The sequence below is a fragment of the Mytilus edulis genome, chromosome 9 (assembly GCF_963676685.1).
Source record: "Mytilus edulis chromosome 9, xbMytEdul2.2, whole genome shotgun sequence".
NCBI lineage: Eukaryota > Metazoa > Mollusca > Bivalvia > Mytilida > Mytilidae > Mytilus > Mytilus edulis.
In genome coordinates, this window is record NC_092352.1 from 3,230,085 (window position 1) to 3,250,374 (window position 20,290).

Genomic DNA, 20,290 nt, shown 5'->3' on the forward strand with positions numbered 1-20,290 from the left:
AATCTTTCTTGTAACTCAGTAAAAAACACATGACTATCATGTGATCACGAAATTTATGTACTTTCCCTTTGCTGAAAGACAGGATGGAGATACTTACATTTGTTCTGGTTGTGGTATTTTGCTACAGTGTATCTTGTGGTAATAAGTTCATGTATTTTTAATGTTTAAGATTTGTAAATGCCCTTTGGTGACTGATTTTTATTTTACAAAAACAATCTTCATCTTTGATAGTCATGATCAGTCATTAAAGGTTCATGTGGACCCTTTGGCTAATATGGCTGTATTTTCACCTTACAATTTACTCTGAGTACAGACACACCTGTGTATCTGCAAAAGTTTTAAGGCATAGAATGCCCTAGATAAATAAATTTCAAATATGTTAGTTTTCTGTTTTAATTGAATTGTTTTACATATATATAGTCATTTCTGCAGTGGTGGATCCAGAAATCTATAAGTGGTGGCCCACTGACTGCCTAAGAGGGGCCCGCACCTGTCACGCTTTAGTGATTCCCTATATAACCAACCAAAATTTTTCCAGAAAAGGGGGGACCTGGGCCCCCTAAATCTGCCTCTGTACAGGGCCTTTTATAGCTGACTATGTGGTATGGGCTTTGTACATTGTTGAAAGCCATACGGTGACCTATAGTTGTTGATTACTGTGTCATTTTGGTCTCTCGTGGAGAGTTGTCTCATTGGCAATCATACCACATCTTTTTTTTTATATTTATATGTTTTAGAAAAATTCACTTGAACAGGATTTTGAAGTGCACTTTTTTTCATTCTTCCAGAAGGTGCCAAAATAAACTAAGTTGGGAAAAAGGTTTGAGAACTTCCCCACAGGTAATAATTGAAGTGAGCTGTTTTGATTCATAACAAATAATTGGTGATTTAGACTGTGTACATGAGTGGACCATATCAAGCGAAACTCAACTGTTTGTAAATTTCATCATTTTCTGCAGTGACGAAATAAAGCTAGTGCACGGCAAAATGCATTATTTTTTATTATGTTAAACTTTACTTTCAGGAGAGTACAATTATGGAAGTGTGTACTGTTCAGCCAAAAAGTGTACTTATAAGAAAGGTGTACTGGATTACTCTCAGTCAACAGCTGTAGGAGTATACAATGATACATTGATGGAGACAGGATGGGGGATCCTAGATATTATTTCAGGCAATGGAAAACCAGCTGATGATATAGACATAATGTATGCTGCTGGTTATATAGAGGGAGCACTAACAGCCCCGTAAGTTTATCTTGGACAGCAGTGGCTGATCCAGATCTTTTTATGAGGGGGGCCCACATTTCTTACTTCAGTGATTCCCTTTATGAGCAACCAAATTTTCCCAAGAAAAAGGGGGGACTTGATCTGTCTATTGACAGGTCAGTTGTACCATCTTATAGTATGATTACATTATGTATTTTGTTATAATCTATAAAGATCATGGCATTACATAATATTTTTCAGTATTCATCTTATCCATTCTTTTATTTTATTGGTAAAATTCATTTAATTGCATTACTTTCCCTGCAGCAATAAAGAGTGCTGTTACCTAAATATTACAAAAACTTGGTGATTTTCAGGCTAACCTACCCACATTATCTAAACACTAAGAATACTTGCTTTTTTTTAGGTGATCCTAAACATTAAGAATATTTGTTGTTTTTCAGGTGAAATCTACAACCAACATTGTCTTAACATTTAGGATGTTTGTTGTTTTTTCGGCGAATCTACCAACTTTACCTAAACATTTAGGATATTTGTTGTTTTTCAGGCAAATCTACCAACATTACCTAAACATTAAGGATGTTTGTTGTTTTTCAGGTGAATCTACCAACATTACCTAAACATTAAAGATGTTTGTTGTTTTTCAGGCGAATCTACCAGCATTACCTAAACATAAAGGATATATGTTGATTTTCAGGTGAATCTACCAACATTACCTAAACATTAAGGATATTTGTTGTTTTTCAGGCGAATCTACCAACATTACCTAAACATTAAAGATGTTTGTTGTTTTTCAGGTGAATCTACAAACATTAACTGAATATTATGGATAATTGTTGTTTTTCAGGCGAATCTACCAACAAGACCTAAACATTAAGGATATTTGTTGATTTTCAGGTGAATCTACCAGCATTACCTAAACATTAAGAATATTTGTTGTTTTTCAGGTGAATCTCCCAACATTACCTAAACATTAAGAATATTTGTTGTTTACCAACATTACCTGAATTAAAGATTTTTGTTGTTATTCAGGCAAATGTACCAACATTACAAAAACATGAAGGATTTTTTGTTGTTTTCAGGCGAATCTACCAACATTACCTAAATTAAAGATTTTTGTTGTTATTCAGGCGAATATACCAACATTACCTCAATTTAAGATTTTTGTTGTTTTTCAGGTGAATCTACCAACATTATAAAAATTAAAGATTTTTGGTTTTTTTTCTCAGGAGAATCTACCAACATTACCTAAATTAAAGATTTTTGTTGTTATTCAGGCGAATATACCAACATTACCTAAATTAAAGATTTTTGTTGTTATTCAGGCGAATATACCAACATTATAAAAATTAAAGATTTTTGGTTTTTTTTCTCAGGAGAATCTACCAACATTACCTAAATTAAAGATTTTTGGTTTTTTTTCTTCAGGTGAATCTACCAACATTACCTATTTTTAACAGTAAGGATATTTTGTTGTTTTTCAGGCGAATCTACCAACACTACCTTAACATTAAGGACATTTTCCTGACTGATATGTCTACTCAAGCTATCACAGATCTCAAAGAATTTCTCAAAACTCAAGATAAATGGATGAGAAAGCAAATAGAGAGCAATACACCAAAAGATCCATTATGGAGACATGTTGCCATGGTGATAGCACAGTATGATGGATTGGTTGATGGATATAAAGCCACTGCTGAGCAGGTAACATATTTATTTTTAATTATGTCTCATTTCCCTTCAAAATTTCTGATTAAAACCATTTTTAGTCGTGTATTTTTCAGTGAAAAAAAAGTTAGATTTTTTTCTTGTGTACATTTTATTGTAAAAAAAAATATTGATCTGGCAAATTTTGCATCATGGTAAACAGACCTGCTGATTACTATTGTGAAACACAATTACTTACCATGGCTTTCATTTAACAATTTGCATTCAAAATGAAATTTTTATTTTTTTTAAGTTACACATCCCTATATATGAACAAAAGGTTATAAGGGTCATACAAGTGTATAAATATAGCAAGCCATGAATTACACATGTTAAACCAAGTCTTGAAAACTTTGAAATAAGATAACAGACTGAAAAATCCCCCCCCCCCCCCCCCCCCAAAAAAAAAAAAACAACAACAAAACAAAACAACAAAGAAACCAACAAAACAAAAAGTAATTAAGATACATGGTATTTCTTCTGACTTTTAGTTTATTCTGTTTTAGGATTTAGAAGTATTTGCATTCCAAGTGTTGAACGGAGCGGGAGATTTGATAGATTTAGTGAAGGCATTAAACCCAGCCTCTATACCCAACTGGAGAGCATTTACTCCAGCTGAAGCTAGGTCATATGTTCAAAGAACAGGCATGTGTTCAGCCCTTATTAAGGTATAGTATAGAATAGAAGGAAATCTTTAAGTCTTGAATGTTGACAGAGGTTTACATGTGCCATTCATAATGAAAAAAACATTAGTTACAAAATAATATTATTATCATCTTATATATTCAATTTGTATTTGATGATATATTTAAATGTAAAGACTTTTGTTATAAATATGTATTGTACTTATCATCAACCAATATTGAACTTGTATAATGGGTGCCGTATACGGTGCAGGAAATTCTTACCCTTCTGGAGCACCTGATATCACTCCTGGTTTTTAGTGGAGTTTGTGTTGTTTCTTATTTATTATTTATAACTGCTGATGTCAATGTCTTTCGGTTTTTTGAGTCTTTATTTTCTCCTTGGTTTTGATCCTTATTGTCTTGTATCATTTGCTATTCTTAAACAAACTTTATGAGTGAGTTTGATATCAGCTTGGCTACAATGGGAATAATTCTAAAATTACTTGATTACAGGTTTTAGGAGCCTATGAAGATATTTTTATGTCACATTCCAGTTGGTTTGAGTACCAGGCCACAATGAGAATATATAAACATTACAACTTTAATGTAAAAGATTCAGCTTCATCGGCTAAAAAGATCTCATTTTCAAGTTATCCAGGTAAAATATTAAGCTCAAGGAAAATGTGAAGGTTTAAACACATTGACATATAGATCTTGTACCTCCCTTTCTTATCATAAAATTTAACCTGACAGCAATCTGTCTAAAATGCCTAGTAACAGTAATGTAATCTTATTGTGAATAGCTGGTTTAATATTGGGAGGGAGCATTTAGAAAATATTTATCCACATTAGTAGAAAATGGTGAATTTTATGTTTGCATAATTGGAAATCAACCAACAGAATTGCTAGATTAATGAACTTGTTACCTTTATAGTAAATTATTGTTAAATAAGTGTTGATCCACGTGCAGGCCCTAGATGTCTCTGATTGTTTTATCTTCATACCTTTATATAAAAGGCATGTGATAGATATAGGAAGATGACCCTATCACATTACCATATTGACTTGAATTTATGTACAGTACTCAATATTCTTTTCACAATGTCAGATTAATTTCAAATATATATGTTTATTATTGACACTTATTCAGAAATTTGAGGATTCTAATGCATCTTTAACCATTAGATGAGGATATTACAGCAAAATAAAACCACATAGAGAAAAGTCAGATTAAAGTCATAAGAAACGAGTGACTGGTGAAAAATAATGTTCATCCAATTCTTGAACCAATGCATGTATATATCATTAACTTAGTCCTCTATGCACGATTTTATCATTTTTTACGCAAATATATCGTATAATCGTCAATTTTTTTTTCTATCTGTCTGTTATGATTTAACAAATATGGCTACTGATTAAATGCCGTGTTTTGAAGCCGAAGTTTACCGATTGTCACCTTATAGTAAATAATCAGCAAAAAACATGGGTTTTTAGCACGTGTTAAACATATACAATCAGGTAATTGTTAATTTTAATGACAGATTCATGCATATTGCTATCATCTGATTTTTACGAGGAGGGTCACGCTTAGGTCACTATGCATACGGAAAATATGCCGGCAAATTACTTCCTGGCAGCAAGCAATTAAAAACAAGTAAACTTCTTCTAAATGTGGACAAATTAAAGAATTTTCCACAGAAAAAAGTATATGTACATAATTTGTATAATGAAAACTATACATTTAGTTTTAAAAAACATATGCATAATTTGTTTTTAATTTGAGGTTTCTTATGACTTTAATAAATAAATCTATTCTGATTATATGCCATTTTATTCAAAGCTCTGATTTTATTTTAGGTTTCCTGGAGTCATTAGATGATTTTTACTTAATGAGCAGTAATATGGTCATGTTACAGACAACAAATAATGTCTTTAATCAAACTCTGTATAAACTTGTACAGCCACAATCCTTGTTGGCATGGCAACGAGTCAGAGTGGCTAACATGATGGCATCGTCTGGTAAACAATGGGCTGATGTCTTCTCTTTGTACAATTCGGGTGAGTTAAATAAGATTCAAATTGTATTAAACTAAGAAACAATCTTAATTTAAACTTTTAAAAAGTTTTAGATATACATATTAGGGAATATATATATATATTAAAACACAAAAGTATTGTCATTTTATATGTAATTTTGGCCAGGTTGAATGAAGTCCAAAACCAGCAAAATCAGCTCATAGTATGATGATGTTGGGCAGATTGGTAGAGACAGACAATGAGAAACCCAGATCTCTGGAACTTCACTAGAATATTGCACATACGTTGTAGTTTTGCTGCTTTTGCACCTGCTATAATGTATTTGCTTGAAGAATCTTTTCTCATTTTTTCCAGACTTTGGAACTTAGTCTTTTTTTCAGAAAAAATTGTGAAAGAGGATACAAGGTGTGTGTAATCAATTTCTCCTACAGTTGGAGACCCACAGCAATACCATACATTTGCAAAGACAACCCTAATTGTTGACATAAACTGCAATATATTTTGATTAACATTAATGTTCATTACATATAAGCCTCATATTCAGGAATAATAAGGATTTTTTAGATAAAAATCATCTTGTAAAATCTGATTGTATTAATTGGTTTTTTTTTTATATACAGGTACCTATAACAACCAGTACATGATAATTGATATGAAGAAAATATCACTCGGTAAATCTATAGATGATAACGCACTCTGGATTGTAGAGCAGATTCCTTCCCTTGTCAAATCAGCTGATACTACCAGTATTCTACGAACAGGTAACATGAACTTATCAGATTTATTTAGATACACGAAATTTAAGATCATTATATAGAATAACAAACTTTCTTTGAATCCTCATATGAGTACCACTTAAATGGCTACAAAACCTATTTATTAATAATTGGATCCTATTGAAACCAAAATTGGTCATTTAGAATTTAATCTTTGAATCATTGAATCATTAGCAAAGACACACGAAATAAAAAATGCAAGAAGTAGAACTAATAATGTTGAATCTACAGTCTGCTCCATTATTCACTAGTAAAATTTTAGTTGAACAAGTAAGTTTTTGCAAAACTTAGTTTAGACACATAAGAAAAATGTCAGAATACTAGTCTTCCATGAGCAAGGTGAGAAGATGGAAAAGATTTTGGTGCAGACTGAATCTACACTGTAGATACATTTTCCATATTTGTTTAGGTTACTGGCCATCCTACAATGTGCCATTCTTTGAAGAAATATACAATATGAGCGGATATCCTGGCTATGTGGCTCAGCATGGAACAGAGTTCTCATATCAACTTGCTCCAAGAGCCAAGATCTTCCGTCGAGATGAAGGAAAGGTTGTTGATCTGATGTCAATGAAGAAAATAATGAGATACAATGGTATGTTAAGTCATTCTTACTTTTTCATTCAATGTGTGAAAAATATTTTCATCAAAAATAATTCACTAAAGAAGTAAAAATAATGGACTATGCAGAATCAAACGGAATAGATGGGGCTATAATATTTGTTGATTTTACAAAAGCTTTTGATTCTTTGGAATGGGAATTTATGTTAAGTATTTAATGAATCATTCATATAATGGGTGGAAACATTATATAAGGGAATACAGTCGCGTGTAATAAATAATGGATGGGTATCCGAAATTTTTGAAAACTCTAGAGGAATCCGTCAAGGGTGTCCTTTATTGGCTTTACTTTTTGTTTAATCGGTCGAAAATTATGGCAGAGCTATTGAGGCAAACCGCAGACATTAAAAGTTTTGGTATCACTATAGATAATAAAACACATAGCATCAAAATATCACAATTAGCTGATGATACAACTCTGTTTTGTAGTTGAAAATCAGATATATCTAAAGCTATGAATATAATTGAAACATTTGGTTCTTTCTCAGGGTAGAAGCTATACCGTAACAAAACAGAAGGAATTTGGATTGGGGCGCTTCAAAACAGCGTAGATAAGATTGAGGGCATACGCTGGACAGACAAACCCGTCAAAGCTTTAGGCATTTATTTTGGTCACGATAGACTTCAATGTGAAAAGTTAAATTGGGAACCTAAAATAGATCGCGATAACATGAAATCATTAATTAAAACATGGGAAAAAAGAAAATTAACAATGGTTGGGAAAATATTGAGCATAAAATCTTTAATATTACCAAAATTTACATTTTTGGCTACTTCGAGCAAAGTTCCAGATATTTACTTGAAAGAAATTGAAAGCTGCTGTTTCAAATATATTTGGGAAGGAAAAAATGACAAAGTAAAAAAACCCACACTTATTGGCGAATACCAAAAAGGGGGGTTAAGAATGATCGATTTTGACAGTTATCTTACAGCACTGAAAGCCTCATGTTTCTCTAAATTAACAACAACCAATATGCCGAATTGGAAGATTATTCCTACTAAATATTTTAACAATCTTGGTAAAAACTTTCTTGTTTTTAACATGAATTTAGATAATATTAAATCAATAGATGGACTTGGAAAAATACCCGATTTTTATTTACAAGTAGTTTCAAGTTGGGTTAAAACAGGAGGAGTCATATCAACATTTTCTAATCACTTGTCTAATATTAGAAAACAGATTATTTGGGGAAATAAATATATTAAATATCGCAACAAATGCTTATTTTTCCCGAACTGGGTTAAAAGTGGATTGGTTTATATTAACGACATATTGGATCGTGAAGGAGATTTATTCGAAAGTTGTTTTTTTTAAAAGTTGATTAATAAAACAAACTGGATTGCAGAGTTTAAGATGTTAAAATCCTGCATCCCAAAAGAATGGATGCAAGTTTTAAAAAAAGAAAACTCTGTTAAGAGTATAATCAATATATGTAAGGTTAAATTAAGATGGCAAAATAAACAAATTGAAACAAAAGATATCAACAATAAAATACTCTATAAAACTTTAGTAGATTAAAAATATACAAAGCCAATTGGTATCAACATTTGGACAAGATATTTAAAATTAAAATACGTACCACAGATGTCGTTTGTATACGATTTTATATTTAAAATTTTACAGGAAAATAAGTTAAAAATTTTCAGATGGAAACTGCTTCGATATGTTATTCCTACAAAGCAGCTACTAAAGTGGTAAATATCTGAGAACAATAAATGCAATTTTTGTAAAACAAAAGAAGAAGATTATTTGCATTTCTTTATTACATGTTCATTTTTGAAAGATTTTTGGAGAAAGTACATTATCTTCTAGCAAAAATGAATTTTCAAAACAAAATATTAGCAAAACATATAGTATTGGATACAAAATATCAGATCAAGGGTATAACGGTTTTTATTATTTCTTGACAATTATTGGTTTTTGTATTTACAAGTTGTACTATGTATCCGAGCAAAAACTGAAATTTTTAGATGTGTATGCGATGTTTATTAAGGAGCTACGAAGGTTTATGAATGAGAACAAAACAGTATCTCAAAATGTATTTTTCATAAAGTTAAAAAGATTGATATCATTGATGGAAAAAAAAATAATGTTTATATTTTATTATATTCTGTGTATTTTCCTGGATACTCAAAAAGTTTTTCACAGGGATACTTTATTGAAGCTTGGACAATGAAGTAAAGTTGTAACAAGCAATTTGAAGAATAAAGAATATTTAGTTGTTGTTAAAAAAAAAAAAAGAAGTAAAAAGAATATTTCATATTTAAAAAAGAGGACATGGTATGATTACCAATGAGATAACTCTCCACTAGAGACCAAATGGCAACTATAGGTCACTGTTTAGCCATTCAACAATGAGAATCAGTCACATAAAGAAAGTGGAAGGGTTATTCATACATGTCAAAGAAACAGCAAAAAATCACAAAAATAATCAAAAGACTTTAGTCTTAAACAAAAGACAAATGCTTATACATTTTGCGAGATCAAATATTTTATAAAATTATTATATTTTGTGATTGTTGCAGAGTTTTAAATTTTTTAATTTTTATTACCATGGTTTTTAATGTTTACAGACTACGAGAATGATCCTTACTCTGAAGGTGATTCCTGTAATGCCATCTGTTGCCGTGGTGATCTAAAGAAAGATAATCCTCGTCCAGATGGTTGTTACGATACAAAGGTAATATTATAAGAATTTTCCCTATTTTTATTCAGTCAAGGATGTATTAATGCAGTAGAGAGTTTATAATCTTTTGTAAATGGTCATTTAATAAAGATCTGATCAAAATGAACTTCACTATTTTGCTAAATTGAAGTAAGTTCAAAGATAACTCAATCTAGAGCTATTTATAAACATCTATTTATATAAATAATTGATTTGGTCGTTTAAAAGTAACAGTAAGTAAGAGATAACTTTCATTTACTCCATATTCTGGAATGGTTTTTTTTAGAAGAAACAAGGAACATGTTTTTTATGAGTTACTTACCATATGACATGTTTTATTAATTTTTCTCTGTAAATTGCAGGTTTCAAATCTTGCCATGGCAATGAATTTCACAGCAGACATAATTAATGGACCAACTCGGGGAACAGATTTACCTGTGTTCGTCTGGTCAGATGTCTATAAACAATCTCACGTTGGTTTACCTGAGAAATATGACTTCAACTTTATTAGAACTGCTCCAAAATGGAATGTTTGAATCTTCTTCATTCAATTGGAGATTTGTACTTAACATTTACATCACCTCTAGTCATTCAAAAGTATCTCCCTTTCTTAATACCATTTCTTTTTAAAGATACATATGATTCTCAAAATGTTTATAAGGTAGAAATTATTTTTTTTTAACTTGTATACTGTTTTATTATAAAACATTTCATGAATGGTAAGAACTCACAAATTAAGAACTTCAAATATAGACATAACATCAAAGTAAATTGTTTGTAATAGACTAGCATTTGTAATAAATTAACTTTAATTAAAAAGATTATATTTTTTTTCATAATGTCACATTGACAAAACTTCCTCTTTACAGCATTTAGCATTTTCAAAAATGTAGCAAGATTTTTCAAAGTATTTGAATTATTTGTATAAAAAAGGCTTATTAATGTATCTTTGTAACAGTTTAGTCACTTTGGCACCATAATGGTAAACAAATTCTTCCTATATCAGTTATGTTGCAAATGTTATAACACATGTTGTTTCAATTCCAAGTATTTATTATTCAAATAGCAAACCTACATTTGAACAAAAAGATTGTATAAAGACAAAGCTTATAAAAAATCCAGTCCCATACAAGACGGATTGAATAATCTGATATTAAATAATATATTTTTTATATTTCATTGAACAGTATTGATTGCAGCAGGGAGGCAATATCTTCTTCTTGAATTTTTAATATATGATAAGTAGATATTAGTGAGTTTTTAGCAATTCTCTACTTTAAATAATTTATTTTTAATTTGTGATTTTCAATCTGTAAAACAGATTGAAATGTATTATTATATATTATATTTTTGTATTAGAAGAGGATATGCACCTTGATAGGATTTCTGACATATAAGTTATTGCCTTAAGAATGTGTATGAATTAAATGATTTGATTACAAAGTAGACATTGTCTCAGGTAGCATCTCATATATATATAGGTCTGAAATGTCAGAGCTAAGTCTGTAGTAATTGATTATTTTTTTTAACTATTTTGTTTATTGATAGTATTTGTTTTTGTGTGAGATTTGTATTCCACATTCCACAGCATTATAGCCTGAATCTAATTAATGAACATGTGCCACTGTTTTTTATCTGAATAAATTTGTCAGAAAAACATTTATTTATGAATCTGTTCATTAATTGGGTTAGTTTATTGCAGTGTCAAGTAGAAGAGGATTCTAACTGACAAAGCTACCTCACTAATAAAGATTATTGTTTGTTATCTTTGAAAATTGAATATAAAACACGATGTACTATGACAGCTAATGAGACAATGTTCCACCAGACACCAAATAATGTAAGTTATAAACAACAATAGATCACTGTATGGTCTTCAACAATGAGTAAATCTAGTACCACATGGCAAGCTATAAATAGAATGCTCATTTGTAAGTTATATGTGATATGGATGCTGATAATGCCCTTTCCAATGTAAATTGATTATAAATTGTTTCCTTTTTTAGCTCACCTGGCCTAAAGGGCCAAGTGAGCTTTTCTCATCACTTTGGTCATCCGTTGTCCGTCGTCGTCGTCCTTAGCTTTTACAAAAATCTTCTCCTTTGAAACTACTGGGCCAAATTTTACCAAACTTGGCCACAATCATCATTGGGGTATCTAGTTTAAAAAATGTGTCCGATGACCCGGTCAACCAACCAAGATGGCCACCAGGGCTAAAATTAGAACATAGGAGTAAAATGCGGTTTTTGGCTTTTAACTCAAAAACCAAAGCATTTAGAGCAAATCTGACAAGGTTAAATCGTTCATCAGATCAACATCTGCCCGGAAATTTTCAGATGAATCGGACAACCCGTTGTTGGGTTGCTGCCCCTGAATTGGTAATTTTATGTAAAATTTTACTGTTTTTGGTTATTATCTTGAATATTATTATAGATAGAGATAAACTGTAAACAGCAATAATGTTCAGCTAAGTAAGATTTACAAATAAGTCAACTTGACCGAAATGGTCAGTTGACCCTTTAGGAGTTATTGCCCTTTATAGTCAATTTTTAACCATTTTTCGTAAATCTTTGTAATCTTTTACAAAAATCTTCTCCTCTGAAACTACTAGGCCAAATTAATCCAAACTTGTCCACAATCATTATTGGGGTATGTAGTTTAAAAAATGTGTCCGATGACCTGGCCAACCAACCAAGATAGCCACCAGGGCTAAAAATAGAACATAGGAGTAAAATGCGGTTTTTGGCTTTTAACTCAAAAACCAAAGCATTTAGAGCAAATCTGACATGAGGATAAATCGTTAATCAGGTCAACATCTATCTGCCCTGAAATTTTCAGATGAATTGGACAACCCGTTGTTGGGTTGCTGCCCCTAAATTGGTAATTTTAAGGAAATTTTGCTGTTTTTGGTTATTATCTTGAATACTATTATAGATAGAGATAACCTGTAAAAAGCAATAATGTTCAGCAAAGTAAGATTTACAAATAAGTCAACATGACTGAAATGGTCAATTGACCCCCTAAGGAGTTAATGTCCTTTATAGTCAATTTTTAACCATTTTCATTGGGCCAAGTTTATTATAGATAGAGATAATTGTAAGCAGCAAGAATTTTCAGTAAAGTAAGATGTACAAACACATCACCATCAACAAAACACAATTTTTTCATGAATCCATCTGTTTCTTTTGTTTAATATTCACATATATACCAAGGTGAGCGACACAGGCTCTTTAGAGCGTGAGTTCCTTAATATGGGTTTGCTCTGAAAAACCTTTTTAAAATATTTTTAGCTCACTGTTGCTGCCACTAAATTCGTAATTTTAAGACGTTTTTAGCTCACCTGGCCCAAAGGGTCAAGTGAGCTTTTCCCATCACTTTGCGTCCGTCGTCCGTCGTCTGCCGTCGTCCGTCGTCGTTAACTTTAACAAATATATTCTCCTCTGAAACTACTTTGCCAAATTAAATAAAACTTGGCCACAATCATCATTGGGGTATCTAGTTTAAAAAATGTGTCCGGTGACCCGGCCAACCAACCAAGATGGCCACCATGGCTAAAAATAGAACATAGGGGTAAAATGCAGTTTTTGGCCTATAACTCAAAAACCAAAGCATTTAGAGCAAATCTGACATGGATTAAAATTGTTAATCAGGTAAGATCTATCTGCCCTGAAAATTTCAGATCAATCGGACAACCTGTTGTTGGTTTGCTGCCCCTGAATTGGTAATTTTAAGGAAATTTTGCTGTTTTTGGTTATTATCTTGAATATTGTTAATAGATAGAGATAAACTGTAAACAGCAATAATGTTCAGCAAAGTAAGATTTACAAATAAGTCAACATGACCGAAATGGTCAGTTGACCCCTTTAGGAGTTATTGCCCTTTATAGTCAATGTTTAACCATTTTCGTAAATCTTACTTATCTTTTACAAAAATCTTCTACTCTGAAACTACTGGGCCAAATTAATCTAAACTTGGCCACATAATCTTTGTAATAGCTTGAATTAATAAAATTGTATGAATAACACCTCCACGCAATGGAAATATAAAATATGTATCTCTTATCATTGAGAAAATATGTTTGTTTTTTGTTTGTTTGTTTGTTTATATTTAAATGGCTGTCACATACTCATTAAAATGGCTGTCACATACAATTATGAAATAAAAACACAAAAGCACAAATGAAATGGTTTGCACATTAAAAGCACATAAAGTTTCTATAATTGGCACAAAGCAGCAGAAGCACTATAGTAAAGATAACAAAATAAATTTGCCATGCTGAAAATAAAGCAACAAACCAAAAAATAATGAACAGAGATTAACTGGTTTTGCAGGCAAAGCATTGGCATGAGCTGCCAGACCAAGAATTTATCAAGTTCTTGAATTTATTTAAAGATGATTGCTTACGAAGCTCATCTGGTAGCTCATTCCAAAGCCTAGCACCCGCATACCTGAAAGATTGTAGGCCATATTCAGTTGTTCTTACATGTGGTAGATCTGCTGTATTCTGGTATCTGAAAGAGTAAGTGTTTTCCTTTAAGTCAATCAAATCATGGAGATATACAGGACAATCTTTATTTATAATTTTGAAAACTTCAATCGCCAAAGATCGCATTCTTCTTTTTTTTAAAGATGGTAATTTTGATTTGCAGAGTAGATCTTCATAACTTGAAGTATGGTCTTCATAGATAAACCTTAGTGCTCTCTCTTGAATTTTCTCTATCTTTTTTGTATTTAAATGGCTGTCACATACTCATTTAAGTGGCGGTCACATACTAATTTCAATGGCTGTCACATTCTCATTTAAATCGCTGTCACATACTCGTTAAAATTGCGGTTTCATACTCATTTAAATGACTGTCACCCACATACTCATTTAAGTGGCTGTCACATAGTATTACTCATTTAAATGGCTGTCACACACTCGTTTAAATAATGGGTTCATACTCATTAAAATGGCTGTCGCATACTAATTTAAATGGCTGTCACATACTCATCTGAATGGTTGTCACACACTCGTTTAAATAATGGTTTCATTTTCATTAAAATGGCTGTCAAATACTCATTTAAATGGCTGTCACATACTCGTTTAAATGGCTGTTACTTACTCATTTAAATGGCTGTTACTTACTCATTTAAATGGCTGTTACTTACTCATTTAAATGGCTGTTACTTACTCATTTAAATGGCTATCACACACTCGTTTACTTAACCAATTATCAATTTGGTCCACATTAGTTTGATTTCAACAAAAAATAAAATCTTGGGGTTCTTTGATATGCTTAATTTAAACAGGTATTTCGATTTTGATTTTTTGGCCCTGTATTCAAATTGGTCCTCACTAAAGTCCAAAGAGGGGGCAAGGGGTTTAACTGTTATGCTGTTATGGGGCAATTTAATTCTTTGTTATCTGTTATTTTGAAAATATATTAGCTGTTAGCTGTTATTGTCTTATTCTTTGTTAGCTGTTATTGGGCTTTTAGTTTTTTTGTTATCTGTTATTGTGATAATGTATTTGCTGTTAACTGTTATTGAAAATTGGAATGTTAGCATTTTTTTGACAGTCAATATTCGGTATAAATTGAAGATCATTGGACATTGGGGTCTAGCACTACTGGTATGTTTGTCCCGTATTCAGAAAAGGATTCCATTACCATATACCCATCACAGAAGTGAGGTCCAGGACAATTCAAGTATATCTTATGATTATCCTTTGTAATAAATTCCATTTTTTTTATGAATGTGTATTTAGAATTATCTTAATTTTTTGTATGAGAATAATGTTCCTTGTTTCCCCTACGAATATATTAAATTAAAACAATTCTTAATATGACAAAAAGGAAAACATATGGCCGGAATATCTGACAAGGATCTCAATTAAGGACTAGGTCCTAACAACCACTTAACCTTATATATAATATGGTACAGACTCAGCTCTGTGATCCTTTTCAAAGCAGAACCAAATGCATTGTACAATGAAAGTTCTAATCATGTACTTGGGTCCGAAGCTGCACATAACTCATTACAAACAAAGATTTATTTCGTTTCAAGTCATTGTTTCCCTACTAAACTATGTATTCTACTTACTAGTACACTTGGTACAATCAAAAACCTGATAAAAAGTTGTTCAAATAAGGCCTTTGAAAATAGTGGAATAAATTGCTTTTGGAGTGTCAAAATTCGTTCGAAGTACTTGATAAATTGCATGCTTATAATTGGTGCTTTTGATTTTTCTACCCTATATACCACTTTGCCTCATAGTCTTATTAAGAAAAAATCACACACCTCATTAAATGGTCATTTAATAAAAGTCAGAATATTCAAACTCTTTTAGGTCATTTTTAGGCAGTTAAGCTGCCTTATGCGAGCACCCTGGATTTGTGTTCTACCCAATAAATACTGAAATATGTGCCATTGTTATCATCTAGCTGGCTACTATATTATTTATAACTTATTGGACAGTTTTTTCATACTTTTCATTCTGGATTACAAAAAATATGACCAGAAAAACCTTAAATGATCGTCGATTTTCCCAAAAGTTTTGAAGTTGCACATAGGAAGTAGAGCACATTAGGAATCCTTATGTAGTTTATTCTCCCCTGAGCTTTTGGCTAAGATGACAAAGAACAAATGTATGAAATAATTAATCACCGAAAATCTCTTAAGACAAGTAGTTAAGATTTCCCAAATTGCAAAAGTCGTAGGAATATTGTTTGTCGTCAATACGTAGTCATCTACGTCAGTAGTCTATTAATATATTTCAACTGATCACGCTGTTGGCGGCAATTTTGAATTAGAAGTTGATATTTTCGTATCTTTTAAATTTGGACGCAGGGATTCAAATTAGCGGTGGTCCGAGGTCTGCGACCTTCCACTTTTGCAGTCGGACTTACTACTTGGTTACTAGCTACGCCCGACATGCCCGACGGACCTTGAAAGAAAATAAAAAATAACTTTGCAAACATTTTTACCAAAGTTTCCTAATAAACGATCTCAAACTTATTTTCATCACTACTATTCATGGCAGCGATGTTCAATTTGTTCAATCGCTAGCTTTATACAGAAAATCGCCGACAAATATGTGTAAATCCGAGTAAAATCGTATCTTACTGTCTGTCAAAAACAACATCGAAAAAAAAATGGCTGCCGCGAGAAGACAATTACAATATCGGATCCGATTCCGGAAGCGGATAAGGGTAATTCCGGGTTTTGGATATCAACTGAAAAAATCCAGACAGGTGACAAAAAACATCTATGCATGGTAAATAAATATAAACACTAGAATTGAAAACCAACAGATATATGTAAAAGAAAGAAAAAGCAGAAAATATTTTGTACACCAATTTTAATGTCAAAATCCATTACAACGTGACATCTGGGAACAGTTTATCTAACAATATATATGTTCCTGGTAACAGTATAAGTTTTCTTTATCAGTGATAAATGTTGGTAATGCATATTAGATGCTTTTCAAGTTAAACATATTACTGCAATTTCAAGGGGTATTTTTTTCTTCTCAATTTTGATAGGTCAGTTAAAATAGCTGGAAGTTTCTTATATAAAAAAAAAAGATCTGGTATGATTGCCAATGCGACAACTATCTATAAGAGACCAAAATGACACAGACATTAACAACAATAGGTCATCGTACACCCTTCAACAATGAGCAAAGCCCATACCGCATAGTCAGCTATAAAAGGCCCCGATAAGACAATGTAAAACAAGTCAAACGAGAAAATAAACGGCCCTATTTATATATTTTTTTTTAACAAAAAACAAATATGTAACACAAAAACAAACGACAACCACTGAATAACAGGCTCCTGACATGAGACAGGCACACATAGTGCAACTATATTATATGATACCTGAATGTAAGCAAATCATTTAATATATAGGTGGAGTCCATTGGGCCACTCTACCTCCTCCTGTTTGATAACTTTGAAACAGATGAGATCCCCACCCCTCAACCATATACATTCATTTATGAGACTAAATAACTAATCAAATGAAAAATAGGGGAAGTCCCTAGGGTCACCCCACCCCCTCATATTTTAGAACTTGGAAACAGTCGAGATCCCCACCCTAAACCATATTTATTCATGTATGGGACAATATATATATAATCGAATGAAATATAGGGGGAGTCTCTGGGGGTCACCCCACCCCTCCTGTTTGAGAACTTGGTAACGGTCGAGATCCCCACCCCTAAACCATATATCTTCATGTAGGCTACAATATAACAAATCAAATGAAATATAGGTGGAGTTCGTGGGGCCACTCTTCCCCTTCCGGTTTGAGAATTTGAAAACGGTTGAGATCCCCAATCTCAAACCATATATATTCATGTACAATGATGTATAGGACAATATTACAAATCAAAGGAATAATAAGGGGGTCCCTATGGTCACTGTAAACCCTCCTGTTTGAGAACTTGGAAACATTCGAGACCCTCAACCATAAACCATATTTATTCATGTATGGGACAATATAACTAATCAAATGAAATATAGGGGGATTCCCTGGGGGTCACTCCACCCCTCCTGTTTGAGAACTTGGTAACGGTCAAGATCCCCACCCCTAAACCATATATATTCATGTGTGTGACAATATAACAAATTATATGAAATATAGGTGAAGTTCGTGGGGCCACTCTACCCCTTTCCGTTTGAGAATTTATAACGGTCGAGATCCATAATGATCTTAAATAATATGTATTTCTGTATGGGACAATATTAAAAATCTTATAAGGGGGTCACAATGGTCACTGTACACCCTCCTGTTTAAGAACTTGGAAAAATTTGAGATCATCACCCCTTAACCATATATACTCATGTATAAGACTATATAACAAATCAAATGAAATATAGGGGAAGTCCCTGTGGTCACCCTACCCCTCATGTTTAAGAACTTGGAAACAGTAAAGATCCCCAACTCTAAATTAAATGAAATATAGAGGGAGTCCCTGCAGTCACCCCACCCCTCCTGATTGAGAAATTGGAAACAGTCCAGATCCCCACCTTTAAATTAAACCATATATATTCATGTATGAGAACTAATCAAATGAAATATAGGGAGAGTCCTTAGGGTCACCCTACCCACTCCTGTTTGATAAATTAGAAACAGATGAGATCCCCACCCCTCAACCATATATATTCATGTATTGGACAATATAAAATATCAAATGAAATATAGCGGAAGTCACTGGGGTCCCCCACCCCCTCCTGTTTGAAAACTTGATAACGGTCGGGATCCCCACTCATAAACCATCTATATTCATGTATGGGACAATATAAAAAATCAAATGAAAAATAGGGGTAGTCCCTAGGGTCACCCCACACCCTCTTGTGTGTGTTTTGAGAACTTGTAAAAGATTGAGATACCAACGCCTAAACCATATTCATTCCTGTTTGTCATTTCAAAAAAGATTGAATGACATACAATGTCAATCTCATAGGCGACACATATGCATATCATTTTGCTAGACCCTAACACCTGTCATTTTATTCCAAACTTAAACATCATGGACTTGGGGTGAAGGTGGGAGTCATTTACATTTACTATGGACAGGTCAGTCAGACCTCACCATTGATCCCTGTAGTAGTAAACATTTGTCTGATTTTTGTCTCATAACTTTTGTACTGTACAACACAAACTCAGTTTTCTTTCCAGGGAAGCAAGTCCATTCATACTTTTACAAGCTCGTACTAAAGTCAACTTGAACTACTAACAGTCAACTAATACGAACAATTACGATCAACTAGAAGAACTGCAATCATTTCAAATTTGCACCACTGCTGACTCATGAAAGACTCATGACCATTCGTGGTCATGTGCATTGCTATTGAAAACCTTGATAAAATATGAATTATTTGCCTTAATGATTAATTCATTAAATGAACATAAATGTACAATTATATATGAATGTTTAATGTTTGTTCTTTTAAATCTTTAAAAAAAAGTTGAAGCAACATTGCCACAGTTTTCATAATTATGTTTGCCTTGGTTTTTGGTTAACTGCCTACAGTGCTTACAGCGCTTTGATTTTTATTAGCAACAAATTAAGGGAGCTTCAGTCAATATATATAAACAATACACTTACGTTTCATGAGAACTGCTGAAAGCATTTTTGAAAACTAGAAAATACCACCTTTTTCTAATGAATTAAATCCCTCAACTCAATAACATAAAATCTAAAATTAATAAAAATCGAAAGGGAGTTTACAATAATAAGATATAAACATTTCAGCAAAGTTTCATGAGAACTGCTGAAAACATTTTTGTGTTAATGTCTGAAAACTGGAAACTCCCCCCTTTTTAATTAATAAAACCCATTAACTCGGAAACGTAATGAGAACTGCTGAAAACATTTTTGTGTTAATGTCTGAAAACTGGAAACTCCCCCTTTTTAATGAATAAAACCCATTAACTCGGAAACGTAAAATCTAAAATGTATAAAAATTTAAAGTGACCTCGTGTTAATAGATATAAACAATTCACCAAAATTCCTTGCTTTGTGAAAGCATTTTTGAGATCTATATTATCAGAAACCTGAAAAAAAACACCAATTTTATTGAATAAAAACCCATTACCCAGAAACTTAAAATCTAAAATTTATAAAAAAAAAAACCGGC

General features: G+C 32.2%; 1 protein-coding gene across 1 annotated transcript; it reads left to right on the top strand.

Moving 5' to 3' along the window:
- Positions 1 to 5: 5 nt before the first annotated feature.
- Positions 6 to 11,316, top strand: LOC139487485 (phospholipase B-like 1). The gene is made up of 10 exons (XM_071272322.1): positions 6 to 138; positions 1,025 to 1,244; positions 2,711 to 2,930; positions 3,440 to 3,601; positions 4,073 to 4,217; positions 5,417 to 5,617; positions 6,217 to 6,357; positions 6,782 to 6,967; positions 9,568 to 9,674; positions 10,022 to 11,316. The coding sequence occupies exons 1-10, from the start codon at positions 84 to 86 to the stop codon at positions 10,193 to 10,195; spliced, it is 1,611 nt and encodes a 536-aa protein (XP_071128423.1). The 5' UTR covers positions 6 to 83; the 3' UTR covers positions 10,196 to 11,316.
- The last annotated feature ends 8,974 nt before the right edge of the window (positions 11,317 to 20,290 follow it).

Excerpts from the sequence above, each read along its gene's own strand:
- LOC139487485 (XM_071272322.1), top strand. The coding sequence starts at position 84 with ATGGAGATACTTACATTTGTTCTGGTTGTGGTATTTTGCTACAGTGTA. Across the intron at positions 139-1,024 it reads TTGCTACAGTGTATCTTGTG|GAGAGTACAATTATGGAAGT; the intron begins GTAATAAGTTCA and ends CTTTACTTTCAG. Across the intron at positions 5,618-6,216 it reads CTTCTCTTTGTACAATTCGG|GTACCTATAACAACCAGTAC; the intron begins GTGAGTTAAATA and ends TTTTATATACAG.